The 14,987-nt window shown below is 31.4% G+C and overlaps 1 protein-coding gene across 2 annotated transcripts in view; it reads left to right on the top strand.

Moving 5' to 3' along the window:
* Positions 1-14,987, top strand: part of LOC124369989 (aminopeptidase Ey-like) — a 71,048-nt gene that overhangs the window by 16,442 nt on the left and 39,619 nt on the right. For both annotated transcript variants that reach the window (XM_046828246.1, XM_046828244.1), the window contains one exon: positions 6,908-7,079. In XM_046828246.1, the coding sequence (XP_046684202.1) occupies positions 6,908-7,079 (172 nt within the window). The remainder of the gene's footprint in view (positions 1-6,907; positions 7,080-14,987) is intronic.

Genomic DNA, 14,987 nt, shown 5'->3' with positions numbered 1-14,987 from the left:
CAGATATAAATTTACAGTAGCTCTCAGTAATTTGTCTTTTAGACCACCCGGTATATTATGTATGTGTATTGTGTTGTATATGAACGTTTTTCAAAACCAGTTCTTTAAAACCTAACATAACCAACTTCTGCTACGATAAAGAGGTTATAACTGTTGTCAAGACTGTACCGAGATAAGGTGCTGTTGATTTCCTGAGGATGGAGCGCAGCTCCGTTATCACTGTTGTCAAGACTGTACCGAGATAAGGTGCCTGTTGATTTCATGAGGATGGAGCGCAGCTCCGTTATCACTGTTGTCAAGACTGTACCGAAATAAGGTGCTGTTGATTTCCTGAGGATGGAGCGCAGCTCCGTCATCACTGTTGTCAAGACTGTACCGAGATAAGGTGCTGTTGATTTCCTGAGGATGGAGCGCAGCTCCGTCATCACTGTTGTCAAGACTGTACCGAAATAAGGTGCTGTTGATTTCCTGAGGATGGAGCGCAGCTCCGTCATCACTGTTGTCAAGACTGTACCGAGATAAGGTGCTGTTGATTTCCTGAGGATGGAGCGCAGCTCCGTCATCACTGTTGTCAAGACTGTACCGAGATAGGGTGCTGTCGATTTCCTGAGGATGGAGCGCAGCTCCGTTATCACTGTTGTCAAGACTGTACCGAGATAAGGTGCCTGTTGATTTCATGAGGATGGAGCGCAGCTCCGTTATCACTGTTGTCAAGACTGTACCGAAATAAGGTGCTGTTGATTTCCTGAGGATGGAGCGCAGCTCCGTCATCACTGTTGTCAAGACTGTACCGAGATAAGGTGCTGTTGATTTCCTGAGGATGGAGCGCAGCTCCGTCATCACTGTTGTCAAGACTGTACCGAAATAAGGTGCTGTTGATTTCCTGAGGATGGAGCGCAGCTCCGTCATCACTGTTGTCAAGACTGTACCGAGATAAGGTGCTGTTGATTTCCTGAGGATGGAGCGCAGCTCCGTCATCACTGTTGTCAAGACTGTACCGAGATAAGGTGCTGTTGATTTCCTGAGGATGGAGCGCAGCTCCGTCATCACTGTTGTCAAGACTGTACCGAGATAAGGTGCTGTTGATTTCCTGAGGATGGAGCGCAGCTCCGTTATCAAGTTCAACTCAGTCTACCATTTATCCTTGTTGCCTCCTGTTTGTTTATTTATTATTTTCCATTGTTGGGAAATGCCATATTTACAGTTTCTACTGTTTTGTAGAATATTCATTTTTTACAAAGTCAATTCCTGGTTTGTTATACGTTTCGAGATCTGCAATCTCGAAAGATATTACCTGAAGAAGATATCAGATTGCAGATCTCGAAACGTAGTGTTACTGATTTCTTGTTTCACTGAACGATGGCAAATGTCCGGAAAATCCTGTTTCCTTCACAAGGATATGTAATCTATATAAACGCAGTAGTTTAAAATGAGATTTGTTTATTCTGACATGAAGTAAACTCTGTAGACATGCGGTACTATACATACTATACATACTGTATATACTACTACTCACATGTACTATTACCGGCGACACCCTCAGTACAAACTAAAACAGTACAATCAATATATGCTAGAATACATTACAAAACATGGCGTCTAATTTTAATTATTATTATTTTATGTGACTAAAATATGTATATTCATTGCCTATGTGTATTACGTAGTAAATATTACATTTTTAATATATACAGTGAAAAAAGGAAGAGATAACCTTAAAGAAATATTGAAACCTAAACACTTGTTTAAAAAAAACGAAAGATATTATTTAAATATTGGATGAATAACAGTTAATACACGACTGATAATTCTTTCTTAATTTAATTATATCAAATAATAACTTTTCCAAATTGTTTTTCTGTCCTAGTGAGAGGGAGAGGCTTTTTTGTGTTTTGATAATTTTATAAAATTTTGGTGAACTTCTTTTTCAATCTTAAGATTAGCTCTATATTTAGACTTTGTAGCTGCAACTGCTGAAAATCCTCACACTCATTCACACAGAAAGAACTGGCAAATGGTAACAATTCTCGAATTGCCTTCATTGTTACTACTGGATACTCGTCTTTGATGCTGCACCCAAATACAAATAAAAACTTGGTCTGGAACTTTAATTTTAAAGATTAGTCTGCAGAAGTATAAATGAGCTGTTCAGCTCTTCATGAGCTGTTACTCAATTAATAATTGCATTGATTTTATTCCATCATTCGTAAAACATTCTCAAAAATAGAGCTCCAATTTGGATAAGTGGTTGACGAACATACTTTTCAGTTCATCTTTCAATATCAGTTCATTATCTTGCAGTAATTGATTTAAAGAAGGAAATTCCGTGTTATAGCTTTTTATAAAGTTTTCCGTCCATACTAGAAGCTTTATTTAATCCATTAACTTCATTGAAGAGCTAAAGTATGTTAGTGTTATTACCTTGCGAGCTGTTCAGGATATTTAGCCCTTCAAACAGGTCAGTTCAAAAAAAACCAATTTAGCCACGAAATCTTATTCACCAACAAGCATATTAGCGAGAACTGTCTTTCATCGTGCAAAAATAAATACATTTCATTTCTGAGTTCACACACAAAGCAAGGATTTGGCCAGAGACAACCACCGAGCACTGCTATAAAACAAAAGACACGAATGATCAACACCCATCTCGTTGAATAACGGATATTGTCCGTTGTTATATGTTATCAAACTAGAACATGGGGTTTCAAGGACTAATAACTCCTCTCTTCTTCAGGTGTTAAAGCCTAAAACATAAAATTAAGCATTAAGCCTTGATGGACATTTCGTTTGTGTTTTCATTCTTCTTGAGCACATTTTGACAACCTTTATTTTGTTATCACTGACTTTGATCTATTGCCATCAAATATAACTTTACATTTTAGGATTTGAAAACAGAAACAGAGAGCAAATATCATCTCTTGAACATATTTGTTTATATATAAACCCCCCCACCCTAGATTTTATGTTATAAAACATAAAATCTAGGGTGACATAAACGTAATTTCTATTTAATTCCCTCCATAACCGTGTACAGAATCCCAAAATCTCTTCTAACACTAAAATAAACCAATGGGCTTATGTAAGTAAAGGAACTGTAGTATACTGTGGTAGGTACTGAACATGGAATAACACACATTGTCACAAAATTGATTTTATTTGTTTAAGCACGGTTGTGTATTAAGCGATCTGAAAACGTGAAAAAATCCGCTTTTTATTTGGCTTGCCTGCTATGCTTGCATATTTATCCATTTTACGTACGTTACAGAAAACAGTTGGACAATTAATAAGACGTATTCCATCTTAAAATGGTTCCTAACAAAATTCACAACAATCGGAGGTAAATCTAAGGTAACTGGCTTGCTGCGAACACAAAACATGTAATCCACTGTATCACGTTGTAAACAACGCCTAACGAAACGCGCTTAATAAAAATAAGTACATTAGCTTTGAGGATTATAACTGAAACGTCATCATTACCCGGAGAGAATAATTATGCAGCCCAAATAATTGTGTAATATACAATACTACAATAAAAGGCGCTTAATAAAAATAAGTACACTAGCTTTGAGGATTACGACTGAAACATCATTATTACTCGGAGAGAATAATTATGTAGCCCAGATAATTGTGTAATATACAATACTACAATAAAAGGCGCTTAATAAAAATAAGTACACTAGCTTTGAGGATTATGACTGAAACATCATTATTACCCGGAGAGAATAATTATGTAGCCCAGATAATTGTGTAATATACAATACTACAATAAAAGGCGCTTAATAAAAATAAGTACACTAGCTTTGAGGATTATGACTAAAACATCATAATTACCCGGAGAGAATAATTATGTAGCCCAGATAATTGTGTAATATACAATACTACAATAAAAGGCGCTTAATAAAAATAAGTACACTAGCTTTGCGGATTATGACTGAAACATCATCATTACCCGGAATGAATATTTGTGTATCCCAGATAATTGTGTAATATACAATACTACAATAAAAGGCGCTTAATAAAAATAAGTACACTAGCTTTGCGGATTATGACTGAAACATCATCATTACCCGGAATGAATATTTGTGTATCCCAGATAATTGTGTAATATACAATACTACAATAAAAGGCGCTTAATAAAAATAAGTACACTAGCTTTGCGGATTATGACTGAAACATCATCATTACCCGGAATGAATATTTGTGTATCCCAGATAATTGTGTAATATACAATACTACAATAAAAGGCGCTTAATAAAAATAAGTACACTAGCTTTGCGGATTATGACTGAAACATCATCATTACCCGGAATGAATATTTGTGTATCCCAGATAATTGTGTAATATACAATACTACAATAAAAGGCGCTTAATAAAAATAAGTACACTAGCTTTGCGGATTATGACTGAAACATCATCATTACCCGGAATGAATATTTGTGTATCCCAGATAATTGTGTAATATACAATACTACAATAAAAGGCGCTTAATAAAAATAAGTACACTAGCTTTGTGGATTATGACTGAAACATCATCATTACCCGGAATGAATATTTGTGTATCCCAGATAATTGTGTAATATACAATACTACAATAAAAGGCGCTTAATAAAAATAAGTACACTAGCTTTGCGGATTATGACTGAAACATCATCATTACCCGGAATGAATATTTATGTGTATCCCAGATAATTGTGTAATATACAATACTACAATAAAAGGCGCTTATTAAAAATAAGTACACTAGCTTTGAGGATTATGACTGAAACATCATTATTACCCGGAGAGAATATTTATGTATCCCAGATAATTGTGTAATATACAATACTACAATAAAAGGCGCTTAATAAAAATAAGTACACTAGCTTTGAGGATTATGACTAAAACATCATCATTACCCGGAGAGAATAATTATGTATCCCAGATAATTGTGTAATATACAATACTACAATAAAAGGCGCTTAATAAAAATAAGTACACTAGCTTTGAGGATTATGACTAAAACATCATCATTACCCGGAGAGAATAATTATGTATCCCAGATAATTGTGTAATATTCAATACTACAATAAAAGGCGCTTAATAAAAATAAGTACACTAGCTTTGCGGATTATGACTGAAACATCATCATTACCCGGAATGAATATTTGTGTATCCCAGATAATTGTGTAATATACAATACTACAATAAAAGGCGCTTAATAAAAATAAGTACACTAGCTTTGTGGATTATGACTGAAACATCATCATTACCCGGAATGAATATTTGTGTATCCCAGATAATTGTGTAATATACAATACTACAATAAAAGGCGCTTAATAAAAATAAAGTACACTAGTTTTGCGGATTATGACTGAAACATCATCATTACCCGGAATGAATATTTGTGTATCCCAGATAATTGTGTAATATACAATACTACAATAAAAGGCGCTTGATAAAAATAAATACACTAGTTTTGCGGATTATGACTGAAACATCATCATTACCCGGAATGAATATTTGTGTATCCCAGATAATTGTGTAATATATAATACTACAATAAAAGGCGCTTAATAAAAATAAGTACACTAGCTTTGTGGATTATGACTGAAACATCATTATTACCCTGAATGAATATTTGTGTATCCCAGATAATTGTGTAATATACAATACTACAATAAAAGGCGCTTAATAAAAATAAGTACACTAGCTTTGAGGATTATGACTGAAACATCATTATTACCCGGAATGAATATTTATGTATCCCAGATAATTGTGTAATATTCAATACTACAATAAAAGGCGCTTAATAAAAATAAGTACACTAGCTTTGAGGATTATGACTGAAACATCATCATTACCCGGAATGAATATTTGTGTATCCCAGATAATTGTGTAATATACAATACTACAATAAAAGGCGCTTAGTAAAATAAAGTACACTAGATTTGAGAATTATTACTGAAACATCATTATTACCCGGAATGAATATTTGTGTATCCCAGATAATTGTGTAATATACAATACTACAATAAAAGGCGCTTAATAAAAATAAGTACACTAGCTTTGAGGATTATGACTGAAACATCATCATTACCCGGAATGAATATTTGTGTATCCCAGATAATTGTGTAATATACAATACTAAAATAAAACGCGCTTAATAAAAATAAGTACACTAGCTTTGAGGATTATGACTGAAACATCATTATTACCCGGAATGAATATTTATGTATCCCAGATAATTGTGTAATATTCAATACTACAATAAAAGGCGCTTAATAAAAATAAGTACACTAGCTTTGCGGATTATGACTGAAACATCATCATTACCCGGAATGAATATTTGTGTATCCCAGATAATTGTGTAATATACAATACTACAATAAAAGGCGCTTAATAAAAATAAGTACACTAGCTTTGAGGATTATGACTGAAACATCATCATTACCCGGAATGAATATTTATGTATCCCAAGTAATTATATGAGATACAATATTTTGTTGAGTAAAAGCGTGTAAGGTGAACTTGGTGTTCATTGTATATTCAGAAGTAAACACTGCTCTCTTTCCAAAGCTATCTAGTAGTAGCTTTTGAACTACCTCTAGCTTTTTTCCTTCAGCATCAAGAATTTGTTGGCATAATTGTGACAAATATTTATTTAATGGTAAGGATACGCACTATGTCATCTCCTACCGACTAATTCTTTAACGAATCTGAAAACACTGGATAAAGTCCATATTGCAGCGTATTATTAGCTTTATAATACGGTTTAGACGAAATCTTCCTGCATATAATCATTAATCAGCATTAAAATGAAGAATAGTCTATACTTTAGCAATGCTAGTCGTACATAGATATTCTTTGTAACTGAGTGTGTTTTTATGCTGCAATAATTTGTAGAAATATATTATTTTTCCCGTTCCAGAGAGATGTTCTGCAAAACGGCACTCTATGGCCTTTGTTGCTGACATTCACCACCCGAGCCCTGGCCAAGAATAGAAATGTGTACCAATATTGGCTTCTCCCCACTGATACCGAACTTATCCTGCCTTTCAACGTCTCCGATGGATGGGTACTCTTCAATATCAATCAGACAAGTAAGTGCAAGATAGAACTTCTTTATCGCGCTACTGACAAGCTGTTAACATCGCATTGTTACCGATCCACACAATACAGCATATCGGGAGAAACAACCGGTCCATCGTGTCTGCACAGTGACATTACTTAAGCAAATTCCTAGAGTGCATAGGCCCTAGACTGAGTCTACTCCATGGAACAATAAACTGACGAGCAACTGCATGGGCCGGTTCCAGATATTGTTGCTAGTCTTTGTCAGCTTTGTAAAGACACAGCTTAATTCTACGACAGATTTCTCATATCTACACTCTTTTTCTCATGTAAACTAAACTCCACATGCGTGATTCTTAAACGTATAATAAAATCATTGGAATTTCTATAATATTTATAGATACTTCTAGACATATCCACTGATCATATTGATTAGTTTTATCTATCATCAATTGCAGTGGGTCGGTTTCGACAGTATAAACATGATCAAGGAGTCTACCAGATATTGGTTGATGGAAAATGAATCAATCTATTGAGAGTGCAGGTTTAAGTGGCTTGTTTCATTTAAGAGTTATTCATATGAGTACATGATTATATATATATATATATATATATATATATATATATATATATATATATAAGTAGATATGAATGTGGGGTTTCTAGATCACTTTTGGGACTGACATTAAATCAATAGAAATTCCTGTTTAAAGGACAATAAACGAATCTGTAAAATCAAACAGTAACTCACGAATGAAAGATTACCGAATCTATAGCTGTTTGCTTCTACTTTCTGAAGCTGTTTTATAAAAAAATCAAGAAATCTAAAATTTTACTGGATTTCTCTAATATCGTTCTTAATCACGTCATATGATAAAAATTTCTCAGAGACAACAACATAACAAATAGAATTTGCAACAGCAGTTTGAAAATCCATATTGATAATTATATCGTTCTTTTAACTAGAAATATTTGTCAAACTCTTTGTTGTATCAATGACATAAATGGGTCTATTTGCTATAAATTCTTTGGGGTTGTAATACATTTCCATATTTTTGTAGTAAACTTTCTTAAAATCTTGATACATCTGATACATGATTCTGAAAAGACCACCGGAAATGTTTAAATTTTGTAATTCATCTGGATAATAAGAACCATTCAATTTTACTCTGATATTTTTCACATTAAAACTATCGAACTTTGAAGGATTTTTTTTCTTGAATATTTTGTCTATCTGTTTGAAAACCAACAATAATGAACTTGGGATTGAAAATATTTCTATAAATATTTGTGATATCGAACGAATAAGTTGTTCCGGAAATACCTTTTTGCTCAATACATTGCCAATCTAGAAAATTAAACATGATGATTTGAGATTTTATAATTTCATCAATCAACTGAATTTTACTCGTGGTTTTGTAATAAATCATCGGAACTCTAATGAAAAACTCGTTAATTGTAATTTTGCCATCAACAGGCATAACATTTCCAGTTGCAGTCTTCAGAATCACATCATCGTCTTCAGCTCTTATGAAACTAATGTAAAATCCACCTTTATAGATTGGAAAATTTACATTTTCAAAGAATCCTAAGCCGAAATGTGCTAAATCACCGACCGCTTCAAATTGTCCAAATTTAAAAGTTGATTCAAAACTGTTTGAAAATACATCACTTTTGGAATAACAAATGGTTCCTTTAATAGTGCTTAATTGGCCACAGTTTTCGACTTCTTCTATCAATTTATTGTGTTTTCTTACTTCAATCTTAGAAAATAAAAACGGTATAAAATTATCGATTAATCTAACATTATCAGTTCCAAGATATGCTTGACCATCTTGTTTTGTTAAAGTTCCAGAAATATAAAACTGGAAGTTAGACGAGCAAAAATTATCTCCAAAATCAATATTAAACTCAGTTCTTTTATTCGGTTCATTCAAATGTTGTTTACTAATTGGATAGAAATTTTTAAACTCCGCCCTTTCAATATCGCCTGAATACTTTTTGTAGTCAACCATTTAATAAGAGAAAATTTCAAAATTCTTTTACAAAAATTTTAATCATGTATAAGTCGATAAGAAAAGATAAAATTCGAACTATTATCTACATTTTGAATAATTTCTGTTTTAATTTGTGTTCCAAATACGTCAAAAATATTTTGTGAATCCATATTTATTAAGTAATAATTTGTTGACAACTTCTTTAAAATCTTTACCATTACTCAGTTCATTCAAAACAATAATACATAAATGACCACAAATTGGGGGATCTTTATAATCTTGAATCTGAGAATCATTGTAGTAGACGCTTGATTTTTTCAAATATTGGATCAATTCTATAGGTGGTTTGTCCTCAATTCTTCCATACGAATCAAAATAACATGCATTCTTATCATTTTTATAATAACAAATCCAATGCGTTTTAACTCCCATAATCGAGTCTAAATTCACAATTCCACATTCAAATTTCTTAACTTTTTCAGGTAATGTATCTCTCATGAAGATTCCTCTAAAATGTTTAATATTTTTGCAGATTTCTTCCAATTCCCCCGAATGTTAAAGGTTTGATTTCAAATTTTTTTTAATGTTTGATTTCACGTAATTCAAAGTTTTTTCATCTAATCCAGATCCTGCAACATCTTCCAACTCTTTATCTAACCAATTTAAAATGTTTCGAACAATAGGAATCACGTCTTTTTTAACGATTGGAGCAGCTTTACGAACATAAGGAACAACATTTTTAACAACTGGAATATTTTCTCCAAAATCTAATAAATCTTTCAAAAGTCCACCATTTTTAAGTTTTTTCAACTGATTATAAGAAAATACTATTCTGGTTCCTTTATTGTTTTTCTTATGTTTTTCGAGTTTATTGTATTGTCTATTTGTTAAAAATATCTTATCCGCCATTTTTTAGTTGATCTATTTTAAATTGAATACTAACGGGTATTTTTTTCTTAAAAGCGGATTTTATTTTTTCTTTCTGATTTTTGCTGAAATTTACATTCACCTCCATTTATATAGTTAAAATTTCAAGTTCTCTTCGATTCCCATTCCTAGTTTTCTTATCAAAAACATTGCTCCAGCTGTTGGAAGCGCAACAAATCTTTCACCTAAACTAGCATCTTTTGATAAAAATCTATCCATTGCTTTATCTTGCAAAATTGTATCTGCTATATGTCTGGAATTTGTGTCTCTATGTTTTGCATAAAAAATATCGTGTTCCATAGCAGCTTGATCCAATTTATTTATACCAGGATCTCCTCTTTTTAGTCTTTTTTCGAGTTTTGTGCCAGGACCCAGATACTAATAAGTTGGTACGTGTAATTCAAAAGGTAAATTGTTGATAAAATCATTCAAAAGTCCACTACCCTCAATCATAGATGAACTTATTGCCGGCAAAATTCGTTTTAAATATTTAATTCCATCAGGTTTTTCAATCATTTCGTCAAGTTTGTTCGAAATAAAATCTTTAATCGCTTTCTTTTCGTTCAAAAAATTGTTGTTTCCAGCCTTTTCGTGAGCATAAATATAATTAATAATCCCATCGAGTTTTGTCAAATCGTCGATATATCTGTATTCAATCTTATTATCACTGTATTTTCTTACACCTGATCCTTCGATTCGTTTTTCCCAAATTGGTTTAATTAATTTCATATATTTTTTACCTCTACTTGACTTAGGCTTCTTAGTAGATGGATCATTATTTTTGTAAATTGAGTCAGATTCCCATAAAATTTCAGTATACTTTTTCAAATCTTCTTCAGAATATAAATTATCTTTTGGAGCGTCATAGTCTGTTAATAATCTCCATAAACCTTGAGTTCCTTCGTATGTTTTTTCATTAATAATGATATCATTATGTTCAAAATTAACGGGTAAATTTCCAATCATAAAACTTCTCTTTTTTCTGTCCCAATACAAACCAAATTTATCATCCTTTGCTCTAGGAAGAAATTTTTTACCAATTTCACCAATTATTATATCCGTTGTTCCAGGACTTATTGGTTCAACTATGGTAGAGTCTTCAATGATTCGAGGTCTAAATGGTGTTGAAGATGGTAATTTTGGCAATTCAAACTCTTCCACTTCAGATTCTGGAATTGAAATATTGGCAAATTGTCGTACAACTGGAACCAAATTCATCAAATTTTGATTATCACTTAAAACATTTTCAATTTTGCCCTCAACGTTTTTTATTGCAGAAGTTACAGGTTGATTGATTTTTTGAATAAATTCTTGTTCTTTTTCATCAATTCGAATCTGTTCTTTAAATTCTTTGATTAATTTCTTTTCGATTTGATCAAGTTTCTTCGCTTCTTCAGAAGTTACGTTTACCATTTAATTAGAAAAATTTTGAAACGTGAAACGTGGAACGTAAAACGTGAACGTGGAACGTAAAACGTGAACGTGGAACGTAAAAACGTGAACACGAAACGTAAAACGTGAACGTGGAACGTGAACACGAAACGTAAAACGTGAACGTGGAACGTAAAAACGTGAACACGAAACGTAAAACATGAACGTGGAACACGAACGTGAAACGTAAACACGAAACGTGAAACATGAACGTGAACGTGGAACGTGAACAGATTTACCGTTTTTCTGTTATTTTCATAATGTAAATAAAAATTAAAGATAATATAAAAATAGATGTAACAAATATTTTATCAAGTAGATTTATCAGACCAATGAGCAGCATTTATGTTAGAAAATTTATTCAAATATTTTCCATTTTTAGGCTTCAAAGTTAGATTAATAGTTAAAAAACCATAGTCTTCTTTCCAAATTTTATCACACAACTCAATAAAGTGGTTAAAACTCATATCAGATCCCACATAATTGTTATAAATCTTTCTGGAATAATGATCATCTTGTTTAAAAACACACAACATATTCAAATTATTTCTTATAACTTGTTTATCAACCTTTGAAAAGCATTGAGAAAGATAGATACAAGATATGTTTTTGTGACGAGACATTACGAAATATTCTTTAATAACGTCTTGATTTTCTAAAATACAATCATCGAAAACGATTAAAGAATTTGGTTTACATTCGCTTAAGTGAACTATGTCCTCGGAAGCATTATAAAAATGTGATAATTTTTTGTTTAAGTTTTTCGCAATATTTTCAAATCTTTCTTGTAATTTTTATAGGCGTCTTGTTCTAAAGATTTACTAAAAACATACAAATTGGAATAAGGAATCAACCTATTGTAGATAAAATTCAATAATAAAGTTGTTTTTCCACATCCACTTGAACCAACAATTAACAATCTGATTGGTTGATCTTTCTTATTTTCTTCAAACGTTTGAAGTTTTTATCTGATCTTTTTGCTTTAAAAATTTCTCCATTTAAATAGCGAAAATGAAGCTGTTCAAGTTGACTTCAGAAAGCTCTAAATTAGTTTTAAACTTGGAACATCCTATTCATTTAGAGGAAGAATCAAATTATTTTATCGGTTTTAAGCGGATTTTATTCTGACAATTTTGTAATAAATATTAGTGAAAGTTCTCCTTATTGTATAGGATTTAGTGAGAAGAACATAACAAAATATTATGATTTAAACAAAGGATATTATACTTTCGATCAAATAAAAAATTCCCTTAAAAATTATCTGAAAACATTCAAACAATCAGATAAATCTTTAAACTTTGACGAAAACAAGTTTGAAATGCAAAAAAATTATCTCTCTAATAAAATTCAAATAAAATCATCAGTAAGAATAATGTTTTCAGCAATTATAGTAGATTTATTAGGGTTTGTTCAAGAAACTATTGAGCCAAATCAGGTATATTTAGGAAATAAAACGCCAAAATTTAGACCGTTTGATGTAATTGAAGTGCACTGCAATCTCGTTGAACCTAGTTTTGAAAATCATACCGAACATTTACACAAAGAATCTGAAATTTTGTACACTTTTTTCCCAAATGTTGCTTATGGATCAAAAATCAGTGAAAAACCGAATGAAATCGATTATATTCCAATTTGAAAAAATTTTAAAAGAATTCAAAAAATCGCTCTAACTATACAAGACTCTGAGGGAAATTTATTAAATAATGAGAGTAAAACAACAATATATTTAAGATTGAAAAAGGAATAAAAATGAGTTGATGACAAAATTCAATATTTTTACTTAAAAAACAAGGGGGTAACGAATCGTTACTACCTTCAAACTTTCAAAAAAACACCGTTTTTATCAATGAATCTGGCCTTTATTCTCGAAATAAAAATGTTTCTATCTAAATGGAGACAATTGTAGATCTAATAAATAATCAACTCAAATTCAATAATACAGAAATTTTTACGATTGTTGACGAAAATAACGAAATTTGGTTCAAAGCAAAAGATGTTGCAGAAAATTTTTAGGAATATGAAAACACGAGGCAAGCTATTATAAATAATGTCGATAATGATGATAAAAACAACTTTTGAATGTATAAATTACAGGAGTCTATCCCATAGACCCCGAGAAACAAGGGGCTATTCGAATGGCCCCTTAACAATTTTCATCCTGACACTGTTTTTATCAATGAATCTGGACTTTACGATGAAAATGTTTCTAAATTTTATTAAACTCTAGAATTATGATATTTTTGTCTGTAAATGTTTTTGAAGATAAGGTAACCATTGAATGATTCGTCCACACTCGCAAAGAGTCGGTTTCTTTTGACTTTCTCGTTGAATTCTTATATTACAATCTTTACAATATGCTTGTTTTTTATCTCTACTATAATGCCAGTCGTAAAATTTGGAAATATCCTTAATTTCTTTACAAACGCAACATTTTTCTCTTCTAACGTTAATTTTTCTATTTTATCGTATAATTCTCTCTCATATTTACTACGACAAACTTTACAATAATAGTATAATCCACCTTTGCTTCTTTTATCTTGAGAAAACTTCGACAAATCTTTAAATTCTTGACACTTTATACATTTCTTTTGAGCCTCCATTTATATACAAAAAATTATAGCTTTGACTTTCTCAATTCATATTCGTAAAAACTTCCACTTATTTCTTCATTATTTAAATCTTTTATACTATAAGTTACAGGATCTGTGTTATTAATTTGATAAATCACAAAGATTTCTCTTGACCAATTGTTCTTATATTTGTTCGAAAATGTTGTTTTTTTACTAACAATTCTTACATGATCATTGACTTTAAATTTAGTTTTCGTGTGAATTTCTGGTGGAACATACTTGAAAACGGTCTCTAATAACTCATTTTCTGCATCTTTATCTACGACTTTGGGCTTCATTTTGATTGTGCTGTGAACTGTATCGTTATAATTGTTTACGACTTTTTGAAGAATATCGATCCATTTAAAGGTTTTATTAATCTCAAAAATTACTTTCATTCTCTCATTTTGAGTTCTGTTATATCTCTCTACAATACTTGATTTCTCTTCGTTTTCAGTATGATAAATCTTAATGTTGTATTTCCTCAAAACTTCGTTAAATTCTTTATTTTTAAACTCTAAACCCTTATCTGTATGAAGTAGGTTTGGAGGTTTGTGATTGATCCTTATGGCATCTTTTACTATATCTTCGAAAGCTTTTGAAACATCCTTGCCGTTTTTTCTTTTGATAGCTCTTGACCAAGCATATTTTGAGAAAGTATCAATAACATTTAACATATACTTAAATCCATCATTTTGATCTGAATAGTTAGACATTATAACTAAATCTGCTGCCCATAAATCGTCAATTCCTAATGTTATAATTTTTCTCTTTTTAAACTTTTTTCGTACCGGTGCATGAATTTCTCTAGCTTCAATCTCGATTTCTTCCTTATTCTTAGATTCTTTCTTTACTTGTTTTTCATAAGGATTCTTTATAAATTTACTCTTATTTGTCTTACATTTTGAACATTTTGCTGCAATTCTATACAATCCGTTTTGAGTTTGAACAATTTTAGAATCTATATTTTTAG

Source organism: Homalodisca vitripennis, chromosome X, assembly GCF_021130785.1.
Source record: "Homalodisca vitripennis isolate AUS2020 chromosome X, UT_GWSS_2.1, whole genome shotgun sequence".
NCBI classification, from domain to species: Eukaryota; Metazoa; Arthropoda; class Insecta; order Hemiptera; family Cicadellidae; genus Homalodisca; species Homalodisca vitripennis.
The sequence above is the reverse complement of the archived record's forward strand: the minus strand, read 5'-3'. Positions and strand labels throughout refer to the sequence as shown.